At 43.0% G+C, this 13,126-nt stretch overlaps 1 protein-coding gene across 1 annotated transcript in view; it reads right to left on the bottom strand.

Annotated features, from left to right (window-relative positions):
* Positions 1-13,126, bottom strand: part of LOC126187631 (protein cycle) — a 948,550-nt gene that overhangs the window by 338,274 nt on the left and 597,150 nt on the right. Inside the window, exon 3 of the mRNA XM_049928830.1 lies at positions 2,396-2,468. Coding sequence (XP_049784787.1) covers positions 2,396-2,421 — 26 coding nt within the window. The 5' untranslated portion in view covers positions 2,422-2,468. The remainder of the gene's footprint in view (positions 1-2,395; positions 2,469-13,126) is intronic.

The raw sequence follows: 13,126 nt of genomic DNA on the forward strand, positions 1-13,126 counted from the left end.
AATTCCATCTCACCCTGCAATTTCCTGCTTATGGAGCTCACTTTGTGTTGTTTTGATGCTGACAGGGTTCTCGAATGTGACATTCACTTCTGCATTAACTTTTACAACGTCATGACGGTCTGTCATGATCATTCAACACACGCTTTCTTCCGCGTTGTGACTTAGCGGATGTTTTCTCTCGATTTTTCCTGTATCCGGTATAAATCTTCGATGTGGTGTCTTGAAACACCAAACATTACGGCATCCATGGTTACGAAGGCACTCACCATATGAACACAAACAATTTGCTCATGCTCCAATTCACTTAGCTCCTAGATAATACTCTCACAACTACACAGAACCCTGTTCTGGCCACGACTGACACTTGCAACGTATTGAGGGCATTCCACAGGTGCCGTTCGTGCCAAATAAAGTGGGCTTGGCCAGCATCTGCATTTATTCTCAAGCATGTATTTCGCGCGACGTTTCCATATTTAAGTACAACCCCTGTATCTCCCATCACCTATTTATCTACTTCTTCTACTCTTTTTATAGTACTTTCTTCAAGTTTTCTTCCCTTACACCTCCCATCTATATATTCCTTACACCTTTCAACCTTCCCTTTTGGCTTGTCATATGAACTCTCGATATTCACATAGCTGCTTCTATTTTCTCCATTGTTGTTGTTGTGGTCTTCAGTCCTGAGACTGGTTTGATGCAGCTCTCCATGCTACTCTAACCTGTGCAAGCTTCTTCATCTCCCAGTACCTACTGCAACCTACATCCTTCAGAATCTGCTTAGTGTATTCATCTCTTGGTCTCCATGATTTTTACCCTCCACGCTGCGCTCCAATACTAAATTGGTGATCCCTCGATATCTCAGAACATGTCCTACCAACCGATCCCTTCTTCTAGTCAAGTTGTGCCACAAACTCCTCTTCTCCCCAATTCTATTCAATACCTCCTCATTAGTTATGTGATCTACCCATCTAATCTTCAGCATTCTTCTGTAGCACCACATTCTATTCTACACTCCATACAAATACTTTCAGAAACGACTTCCTGACATTTAAATCTATACTTAATGTTAACAAATTTTTCTTCTTCAGAAACGCTTTCCTTGCCATTGCCAGTCTACATTTTATATCCTCTCTACTTCGACCATCATCAGTTATTTTGCTTCCCAAATAGCAAAACTCCTTTACTACTTTCCTAATCTAATTCACTCAGCATCACCAGACTTAATTCGACTACATTCCATTATCCTCGTTTTGCTTTTGTTGATGTTCATCTTATACCCTCCTTTCAACACACTGTCCATTCCGTTCAACTGCTCTTCCAAGTTCATTGCTGTCTGTGACAGAATTACAATGTCATCGGCGAACCTCAAAGTTTTTATTTCTTCTCCATGGATTTTAATACCTACTCCGAACTTTTCTTTTGTTTCCTTTATTGCTTGCTCAAGATACAGACTGAATAGCATCGGGGATAGGCTACAATCCTGTCTCACTCCCTTCCCAACTACTGCTTCCCTTTCATACCCCTCAACTTTCTCCATAGGTCTTTTTAATTTTCCTGTAGGCGGCGTCTATTCTATAGTCATCCCTGCTGTGCCCTTTTGCACTTCATGTCTATACGTTTTCAGCCCTCTGTATTCCCTTTCTCCTCCATCACTTGCGGTTTTCACCTTTCGTCAATTCAGTATCTCCTATATTATCTTCCGTTTTTTGCCTCTGCGGCATTCATTACAGCATCTCTCAAATCTTGGCTATGATGATGCTTTCACTATACTGTTAATGTGGGGAACGTAAAACTAATTTTCCATGCGGTAATGTTTACATTGGAAATACCGATAGAAGTGTCAATACACCGCTGATGGAACGCAGAAGTCTTTGCTTACTAGGGAAAGTAGAAAAATCATCTGCGGGAGAGGATGCTTTTCAATCAGAAAATGAGTGAAGTTTTCCAATCCAAAATTTTCTCTACAGTGACAAATTATTATGCACGACTATACAGAGAAACCATCGAAATATATAAACATTGGGATAATTTTACTGGAAAAGAAGAGGCCATAATGGGCAGAAGCTCTGCAGAATCCATAGATAAGTTTTATCTTTGACGAATGACAGATCGAGAGTTAAGGATTATCTCTGCCAATCATGTGTGCAGTTGTGCCACGCCCCATTTTCAGAGTGTTTATGTCTCTCTTAGACGTCCGAACCGCCAGTCGGCATGACAGAGGAACAACGGACACCTATGTAGATGTCCGGCGCAGCTGTGCACATAGTAGCGTTAGAAACGGTAAGTTTCATGGACCGCGACCATACAGCTCGGAATATTTACCATCAGCTAAGACATGAAAAAGGTGTCGTGAAAACTTTCAGTGTGTGATATCGTTAATGAGAGTGCTGCTCACCTGAAGGAAGAAGGCTTGGAGCGCATGACGCGTCGGCACGCACGACCGTGACGTCATCTGGCCGCCTCCCCGCCTGCAACACAAAACACACCAACACTGACATTCTGCAAATCTTAATCAAAGACAAACATGCAAATCGTGATTCACGTCATGCAACACAAACCAAATGAGGACACTGGTCAAGAAATGTCAGAATGCGTACTTTCACTAAAAAAGTAAAGGATAAGAATGGTATACGAAAGTCTCTTCAGCGCTTTATTAAACAGAAACCGTCTTTAATTTTATTAGCATGTACATGTGACGAAATAAGTAAAGCAGAAATATAGATAATTTATTGCCCGGCGCAAATACACTAATTTCAAGCGAACTGACCTGTTTCAACCATCATCATACTCACAAGACAAATTTTAAATATCAGAAGAGAAATTATGTATATATAGTTAAAGAAAGTGATGTCATAGGACATGACACATGCCATGGTTCAATATCACCTCTACGGAAACCACAACGTCAGTGGATACAAGGTGCAACTAAATTTCCTTTGCAGACTTTGAGGACAATGTGACATCCCTTCCCTCCTTCTTCACTCGCCGGGAAGAGACGCGATTCGTAACGATGTTCGTCACCGTCAGCGTGACGTGGAACAGCACCTGTAACTCTCGTAACAACACAGCTCCTCGCGTGGTTTAGAAATATTCTGTTATCTGTCCGCAACAGTCTTCTCCGTTTGTGCGAACTGGTAAACTGCAATCGTTTATTTTTATGCCCGGTTAGTACTGTGATGAAATAAAATCTTGATTCTTGATTTCATCATTACGGTCGTTTTTCACATCATACATAGCGAGGATGAGATTTTCCTGTCTACGATTCCGTTGCTACGTCCAGTTATTAACAACAGTCCGACTAACTCCAGAGAAAACGTATGTTGGAGTAAATGTTCTTATCTTTTTTTAATACGCCGTAATACTGGTTTAAACTAATCACTCTTCACTGTCCATTATTCATGTATTCACTTAGTCACTTAAAAAGATTAAAGAGTTAGGCGACACGAAAGATTTCCTTTTTGACTCAGATTTTATTGTCCTTTCTGTAATTAATTGTTTGTCCTTATAACACACGCACACCGATATGTCATTCAAGGTTAACTTCTGTTAAGTTCAGTAATCGTGACGCTGACGACAAGTTTTGACTAACCGGCTTACTTGTCTTTCTTCGTGTCTTCGTTTTATTGTGTCCTACTAAAGACTACGAATTGTTTTTCTGTCGTTGATCCATTGCTCTCAAGGTCTGTAACTCTTCATCAGTACGAAGGCTAAGTCCGATTCACTAATATCACACAGTTAAAGTCGAACACACGTCTTACTATACCGTCGCGTTGAGAACGGTAAAGATTAACTTTCATCAGTCGAATGACTGAGCAATACTTCAGTCTCTACCTCACGAATTATTAACCTTTCAAACCTGAAACAACCTAATAGCGTTTGCGTCCAGACAACTATCGCAAAAGTACTCTAGAACGACTCAAGAGCAACTAACTAACTAAGATTTCCATATCCTTGCTGCATTGTAGTCGCACTAAATTTCCTTTTCGATTCGGCTACAACTCTCTTCCATGGTAAATGTTATCTTTGACTGAATTACTTTCTTGGATTTAGCTTTCGTTCATACGATTCTGAATTTATTCTATAGGTGTTTGATAAATAACCTATGATAATCCTTTCCTTTTATCTCCCCTTTTTGTATGCTATTCTCAATATTTGAATAATAATAGGTGTTAATCAAAATATTACCAGTGTAGATATTATCGTCAATAGTTGCCATCACTGTCAAGATGACTCACTTCCACACTTTAAGTTTCCACTAAGTTTATTAATTGAGGTTTTCTGTCCTTGGGGCATTACAACAGGTTACTTACACAAAACAAGAGAAAAGTGCCTAGTTAACATGGGCTGTAAAATGCATTACTTCGAAACTGTGAAACACGTCTCTTCTACTGCAAGCTCTTTGTTTTCCATATTTCGGGAGGAGCTAGTACGTACCAAAATAGAAAAAAAATTTTCAATAAACATGGGCTCTAAAGTGCATACCCTAAGAGCTATGAGCTTGTTCAGTAGAATAAATATGTTTCACAGAGTCATGCATGGACAAGCGCTCATTGCTATTAAGGTTGAAAGGGTCCTGTAGCCACCTTTCATTAGTCCGGTAGCCCATTTTCATTACAATTTCTCTTTCTTTTCTTTGTTTCTCTTTTCTCTTTACTCTCATAGTGGTGTGATTGAATGAATGTGGTTGTGTGTCACGTTGCTAGACGGTGGCGTAGTCTGCTACAGAAAGTCTGCGATAGTCGTACAGATTCAGCAGCAGTTATACAGAATAGCCAACTCTCGTAGTGGTCAAGTAAGCAAAGAGGTTTTCGCTACTTGTGAGAAATCCACCTGCGTTAAGTTGGTGGCGGAAATGGCATATTTGGGTTTTCCGAGCCAGGCGGAGCGTGGAGGAGGCTGGAGAAGAAGCGGGGGCAGTCTGCCGCCGGTACGGGAAGCGTCCACAGCTGTGCTCCAGTCGAAGAAGGGTGAGTTAGACTGACCGCGTGGCGCGTTGTTACTTGGCGAGGGGAGAGCTGTTAGCTTTTGGTCTCGCTTTTCAACTCTGAAAGATTGCTTTGCCTTGTCGCAGCAAGGAATGCAAAACTTTGGCAGACGTTTCACTTAGTAAATTTCTATAGCAGGCTTGGATCCACCGGAAGAGCGCCACACAAAGGTGTCGATAAGAAGTGAGCACTCGCTTCTGTATGAATGTCTGTTTGCCTTCAGCTGTGCCTGTATAAGCTTTCATTTTTCTAAATATTAATAGCTTTGCCTTCTCGTAAATTTTCTTTGCTTTCTGTATCTTTCGTCCGTGGGGAGCCGACCACGTGGTTGAACATTAAAGTTTTGTTGGGCTACCGTCATTACTAACTGTCCGGTCTCATGTTTGTTTTAAAGAACGTTAACCGCTCATGATTGTGTGATGTGATATTGTTGCACGCGGGTGTACTGCGAAACGTGTACCGCTTTACGAGTTATTGCGATCAGGCAACAGCAGTGGTATGAATGATACACACCAATTATTTTAGGTGTAGATTATAACGGTGAATGTATCGATGCTTTTCTTTCATGTCTTAGGAATAAATGATTTTATCCACAATTTTCTCTTGTGTTCCGAGGTTATGTTTTTGCACCTAAGCCACTCACCTCATAGCTTTCCCGTTAGCACATCCAACGCGTTTCCTTACGCACAGGTCCAGTGATTAGTTTCCTCTTTTATTTTAAAACAAGTGTTATAGATTAAGTCTTATTTTCAGGTGTGTTGCTGTGAGCTGATCTTATGCAGTGTTCATGCATGTTCTATTTTATTTTAAATGTTTGATTGTCGTGAACAGTGAACGGGCGATACTATTAATTACATTGTATCCGCTATGAGCGACATCACAACGTATGCATTTTTGTGTGTTTTTGGTCTGTGATCAAATTAATTTATTTTCCGACTCGACCAACTCGATTAGTTGTATGGTTAAGAGTCGGTGGCGACCCTGATCTTCTCACGTTAACTTCCCAAGCAATAAGTATTTACATTCCCAATAATAACGTAATAACCCGTAGAAACTGGTTAGTTACAAGGTAAGCATGTCCCCAAGTCTGTAAAGGGAATTTAGTTACACACCGTGTACATGAGTAGGGTGCTAATCCCCTGGTGGGCAACTGAAGAACTATTCATTCACTACTGACACATTTCAATAACAAATACTTAAATAAAAAAATTTAAATACCGTTCTGTACATAAGTACGTTAGTCAATAAAATGTAAAAAAGAACTGTGTTACAAAGTCTGGAATTATCGCAAATTTACGACACAGATGTGAAGCATCTGTAACAAGGTAATAATGAGCGTATGGCATTGGTGGCCGGGAGACTCCTCGCGGGGCGGTTCGGCCGCCGCTCCACAAATACTTTAACGCCACTATGGCGACTTGCGAGTGAATGACGATGAAATGATGATGAAAGACACACAACACCCACTCATTTCGAAGCAGAGAAAATCCCTAACCCCGCCGGGAATCGAACCCGGCACCCACTGCGTGGGAAGCGAGAACGCTACCACAAGACCACGGCTGGCGGACTTTGGTTACGATTACAAGGAAAAGTAGGAAAACTGGGTTACGTAGCGGCAATAATATGCGAAAAGAGATTACGAGATCATTTATTTATTTATTATTTATTTATTTATTTATTTATTTAATCTGATCAGATTAGGAGATAATGGGGCAGACCTGCAGAAATGATAACGATGGAAGCATTGTTGAGCGACGAGACAAAATACGAAAGAAACCGTTGACGTGACCGCTCTCGTCGATGTATGTGAGACGTGGAGAAGGGAGGGAGGGAGAGAGGGAGGGGGGGGGGGTTAAGGAGCAGTGTTACCAAAATGAATCTGTGAATCTCAAGTTGAGTGTGTACTGATTACAAAACTCCTGTCTCATATGAAACTGTTTCAAAACATAGCATAGTCCGCTGCACAGTGAGAAATTTATTCTGGACGTAAATCCTAGGCTGTGGCTGAGCCCTATCTACGCGATATACAAGTTCAGGGGATCTAACTGTTGCAAGTGGCGTTTGTTATCGTACCAATCCTCAAAAGCAGACGTAAAGTGCAATTAGAAACAAATTTATATTATCATGTACCGAAAGTGTTAATTTCATGAAATGCGACATAACAATCGATTTGGAAAAGGTACTCGGTTCACCTGCAACCTACCACCACCTCTAGATCCAGACTTACGAGGTTCCTCATGGTGCAACAGTCGATGGTTGCAAAGGAGCACCACAATGATATTCATGTCACTTATGAACTTTCGAGAATCACATTGGCATTTGCGAGTGTTGCTCGATTTTGCCTGCACTACGCATTAGTGCCAATGAAAATTTTTGCACTGGCCAAGACTCGAACTGTGATCTTCTGCTTGACGCTGGCGGTCGCCTTGACCGTCTTGGCCACCCGAGCACGTTCCCCGTTCTCAAGAACATCGCAAAGTGCTTTAGAACAACATGAACACTACAAATCCGGACAAATTTCAATTTGAATTTCCCGCCATATCATAGTTCCGCCGGAGGTTGCGATTGGCGGTCTTGAAAGCCATAGGCATCTAGTTAACAGCCAGAACCTCAAAATGGCCGAAATGTTCCGTACAAGTGCGAAGAACAACCGAACAGCCGCGATTATCGAAAGTCGTCGCGCTGGAAGTTCGTCCACTGAAATAGTTCGATCATTCGGCTACCGAGATCAACTGTTTACGATATTGTGGACAAGTATAATGCTTCGGAGAAGTCTGAGAAAGGTTCCGCTGACCCGGAGAGGAAATCCCATTCGAGGAACCGCGTGTCAAGAAATGTGGCAATAAAGAGGACCTCATAGGAGCCGTTTAGTCCAAACCTGGCTCTCGGATAACGTTAACATGTCCTGGTCAAAGGAATTCTGGCTTTCCGAATAGCCCGGATTTGAATACCCTCGAATACTATGTTTGGAGCGTAGTCGAAAGACTTATTAATAAGACGAGGTATCCTAATGTAGCATCTCTACGCACCTCTATCGAAGCAACATTCGCGAATATGGGCAGCGCTGTTTTAAAGAGCGCGTGCGATCGCTTCGGTGCAAGATTGTACAAGGTCACTGCGGCTGAAGGTGGTTATATCGTGTAACGTTACACTTCAATGATATCACTAACTATATGTAAAATGATATTCATTTACATTTGTATTTTGTTTTAATATAATTTTAAAAAAGTTTCATTTGTTCGGATTTAAGCGCCGCACACTATAGTACTTATTGATGGCTCTCGATATTCCACCATAACCGAGTCCATCAACATGAGGTAGCAAATATGAGGTAGCCAAGGAGGTGGAAACGTGGGTTCTACTATGTAAAGAGTGCTTGGTAGCTACAACAGGAAAACACAATTAATTAGCAGGAGTAAAAAATTAGAAAGTATTTATTACTTAACTTTGTTGTAGACCATGATATGTTGGTTGACAATTATAGAAGACGCGACTAGACTAATCGTCTGTAGAATGACATAATTTACAAGTCACAAATCTTGCAGTGACGAATTAATCTCTCGTAATCTTGAATGTCGAATCCGGTGAATTTGAAGATTAACTTGGCTGTCGTCATGACAGAACGTAGAATTGTTTTTCACTACCAACTTAGTACTGTTGACTTTACAGTAGTAATATTACGGAACTTTACAACTGAGCTACAAAGACCTGATGGTAGCAATGACTGAGCTGCAGACGATGACTAACATCGGCGCTGGCTGACCACTGAGCGCAGCTACGAACTGTACACTGTGTTAAGTAGGCTGTTTAGGTTTTTATGCTGGTAACGCCACGTAGCGCTCTGTATGAAAATCACTGGCTGTGCTGTGTGCAGTCTGTGGCTGGTTGGCATTGTTGCAATATTCGCTATTGTAGTGTTGGGCAGCTGGATGTGAACAGCGCGTAGCGTTGCGCAGTTGAAGGTGAGCCGCCAGCAGTGGTGGATGTGGGGAGAGAGATGGAAGAATTTTAAGAGCGGGCGACCTGGACGTGTGTCTGCCAGAAAGAGTAAATTTGTAATACTGGATATCATGAACTGATATATATATATATATTATGACTTTTGAACATTATTAAGGTAAATACATTGTTTGTTCTCCATCAAAATCTTTTATTTGCTAAATATGCCTATCAGTAGTTAGTGACTTCAGTAGTTACAATCTTTTATTTAGCTGGCAGTATTGGCGCTCGCTGTATTGCAGTAGTTCGAGTAACGAAGATTTCTGTGAGATAAGTGATTCATGAAAGGTATACGTTATTGTTAATCAGGGCCATTCTTTTGTAGGGATTATTGAAAGTCAGATTGCGTTGCGCTAAAAATATTATGTGTCAGTTTATTGATGATCAGAATAAGTAAAGAGAGCAATGTCTGAGCACGTTCAGTTTTGCTCAGCTGTTTAAAATCAAATAACGTTAAGAGGTTTACCAGCATAGTCATTTATAATTTTCTAAGGGGATGTTCCAACTGGCACAACTGCACTACTCTCCTGCTACACATGAAGTGGCCTAGCGGCGCCTCACGGCGAGCGTAAGTACTGCGACTAGCCGTGTACTCGTTGGCTAACACAGCCGTTCTTCTGTTCCGTTTATCGCATCCGGCGGATCGATCTCTCAAGCGGCGGTGTGGTCGTATGACTGACATCACACTTATAACTCTGAATTCCTGCGAACATTGCAGGGGTTTCTTAGAAAGAGGGATAAAATATACTCTGAGTACTGATTTTGGTGTGGGCGTTGTTAATAAATAAAAATTAGCAGTTCCTAAATAACTCGTAATCGATATTAATCGTATTCTACACTGAAACGCCAAAGAAACTGGTACAAGTGCCTAATATTGCGTGAGGCCCCCGTGAGCACGCAGAAGTGCCGCAACACGACGTGACATGGACTCGACTAATGTCTGGAGGGAATTGACACCATGAATCCTGCAGTACTGTCCATAAATCCGTAAGAATACGAGGGAGTGGAGATCTCTTCTGAGCAGCATGTTACAAGACAGCGCAGATAGGCTCAATGATTTTCATGTCTGGGAAGTTTGGTGGCCAGCGGAATGCACAATGGGCATGAATGGATGCAGGTGATGAGACAGGATGCTTAAGTACGCGTCACCTGTCAGAGTCTACATCTATACTCCGCGAGCCACCTTACGGTGTGTGGCGGAGGGTACTTATTGTAGCACTATCTGATCCCCCCTTCCCTGTTCCATTCACGAATTGTGCGTGGGAAGAACGACTGCTTGTAAGTCTCCGTATTTGCTCTAATTTCTCGGATCTTTTCGTTGTGATCATTACGCGAGATATATGTGGGCGGTAGTAATATGTTGCCCATCTCTTCCCGGAATGTGCTCTCTCGTAATTTCGATAATAAACCTCTCCGTATTGCGTAACGCCTTTCTTGAAGTGTCCGCCACTGGAGCTTGTTCAGCATCTCCGTAACGCTCTCGCGCTGACTAAATGTCCCCATGACGAATCGCGCTGCTTTTCGCTGGATCATGTCTATCTCTTCTATCAATCCAACCTGGTAAGGGTCCCATACTGATGAGCAATACTCAAGAATCGGACGAACAAGCGTTTTGTAAGCTACTTCTTTCGTCGATGAGTCACATTTTCTTAGAATTCTTCCTATGAATCTCAACCTGGCGCCTGCTTTTCCCACTATTTGTTTTATGTGATCATTCCACTTCAGATCGCTCCGGATAGTAACTCCTAAGTATTTTACGGTCGTTACCGCTTCCAATGATTTACCACCTATGGCATAATCGTACTGGAATGGATTTCTGCCCCTATGTATGCGCATTATATTACATTTATCTACGTTTAGGGAAAGCTGCCAGCTGTCGCACCATGCATTAATCCTCTGCAGGTCTTCCTGGAGTACGTACGAGTCTTCTGATGTTGCTACTTTCTTGTAGACAACCGTGTCATCTGCAAATAGCCTCACGGAGCTACCGATGTTGTCAACTAAGTCATTTATGTATATTGTAAACAATAAAGGTCCTATCACGCTTCCTTGCGGTACTCCCGAAATTACCTCTACATCTGCAGATTTTGAACCGTTAAGAATGACATGTTGTGTTCTGTCTTCTAGGAAATCCTGAATCCAATCACAAACCTGGTCCGATATTCCGTAAGCTCGTATTTTTTTCACTAAACGTAAGTATCTAGACGTATCAGGGGTCCCATATCACTCCAATTGCACACGCCCCACACCATTACAGAGCCTCCGCCAGCTTGGACAGTCCCCTTCTGACATGCAGGGTACATGGATTCATGAGGTTGTCTCGATATCCGTATGCGACCATCTGCTCGATACAATTTGAAACGAGACCCTTCCGACCGGGCAACATGTTTGCTGTCATCAACAGTCCAGTAGCGGTGTTGACGGGCCCAGGCGAGGCGTAAAGCTTTGTGTCGGCAGTCATCAAGGGTACATGAGTGAGCCTTCGGCTCCGGAAGACCACATCGATGATGTTTCGTTGAGTGGTTCGCACACTGACACTTGTTGATGCCCCAGCATTGAAATCTGCAGCAGTTTGCGGAAGGGTTGCACTTCTGTCACGTTAAACGATCTCTTCAGTCGTCATTGGTCCCGTTCGTGCAGGATCTATTTCCGCTCGCAGCGACGTCGGATATGTGAGGTTTTGCCTGATTCCTGATATTCACGGTACACTCGTGAAATGGTCTCAGGAGAAAATCCCCATTTCATCGCTGCCTCGGAGATGCTGTGTCACATCGCTCGTGTGCAGACTACAGCACTACGTTCGACTCACTTAAATCTTGATAATCTGCCAGTATTAGCAGCAGTAACCGATCCAACAAGTGCGCCAGGCACTTGTTGTCCCTTGTTTACTTATATAGGCATTGCCGACCGCAGCGTCATATTCTGCCTGTGTACATATCGCTGTACTTGAATACGCATGCCTATACCAGTTTCTTTGGCGCTTCAGTGTGTAGCTGTAAGGCCTAGGATGTTGGTTGTGAATGATACTGTATAAGCTGTACGTGCACACGACTCTTAAGAAAAGCATACGTATTGGTAAAACAGAGTTTTATCTTTTGATTATTTCTGTGGACAGTAAAATAATGATCTAGCTGCTGTCGAGAGAATTATACTGGGGTCGTCCACAACATGTTCCCACTCATCAACAGTCCAATGTCGGTACTGACGGGCCCAGACGAGACGTAAAGCTTTGTCTCGTGCAGTCATCAAGGGTACACGAGTGGGGGCCTTCCGCTCCGAAAGGCCATATCGCTGATGTTTCGTTGAATGGTTCGCACGGTGACGCTTGCTGATGGCCCAGCATTGAACTCTGCAGCAATTTGCGGAAGGACTGCACTTCTATCACGTTGAATGATTCTATTAAGTCGTCGTTGGTCCCGTTCTTGCACTATCTTTTTCCGGCCGCAGCGATGTCGGAGGTTTTACCGGATTCCTGATATTCACGGTACACTTATGAAATGGTAGTACGGGAAAATCCCAACTTCATCGCTACCTCGGAGATGCTGTGTTCCATCGCTCGAGCGCCGACTATAACACCACGTTCAGACTCACTTAAATCTTGATAATCTTCCATTGTAGCAGCGGTAACCGATGTAAGAACTACTCCAGATACTTGTTGTCTTATAAAGGCGTCACCGACCGCAGCGCCTGTTTACATATCTGTGTATTTGAATATACATGCCTAAACCAGTTTCTTTGGCGCTTCAGTGTACACCGCTGAAATGAAAATCAACGTTTAAGGTATTTGCCCACGCTATAACCTCCCCAACGGTTAACGGGACGCAACAGCAAATCAGTGCCAGATTCGGTGTCGCGAATCTAATTCGAGTAACTGTAAACGAGGCAGAAAGCATACAAATAGCTGTAGGACCCTTCCATTTCGGTGAGACTGCGCCAAGCAGAAGTGCGCGCGGGCGCAATAAATACGCGCAGTGAGGGCTGCTATTCCGACCATCGGCGGAACCCCGGAGCGCGGCAGCAAAATGAGCTACAATGGCGTGACGTAAGCGCTGTCAGCCGCAGATACCTGCTCGTGACGACTCCCCGCGGGCTCCGGCACGCTTCGCCTCACAGCGCTGCGCCCTCATACATACACAGCTACC

The sequence above is a fragment of the Schistocerca cancellata genome, chromosome 5 (genome assembly GCF_023864275.1).
Source record: "Schistocerca cancellata isolate TAMUIC-IGC-003103 chromosome 5, iqSchCanc2.1, whole genome shotgun sequence".
NCBI lineage: Eukaryota > Metazoa > Arthropoda > Insecta > Orthoptera > Acrididae > Schistocerca > Schistocerca cancellata.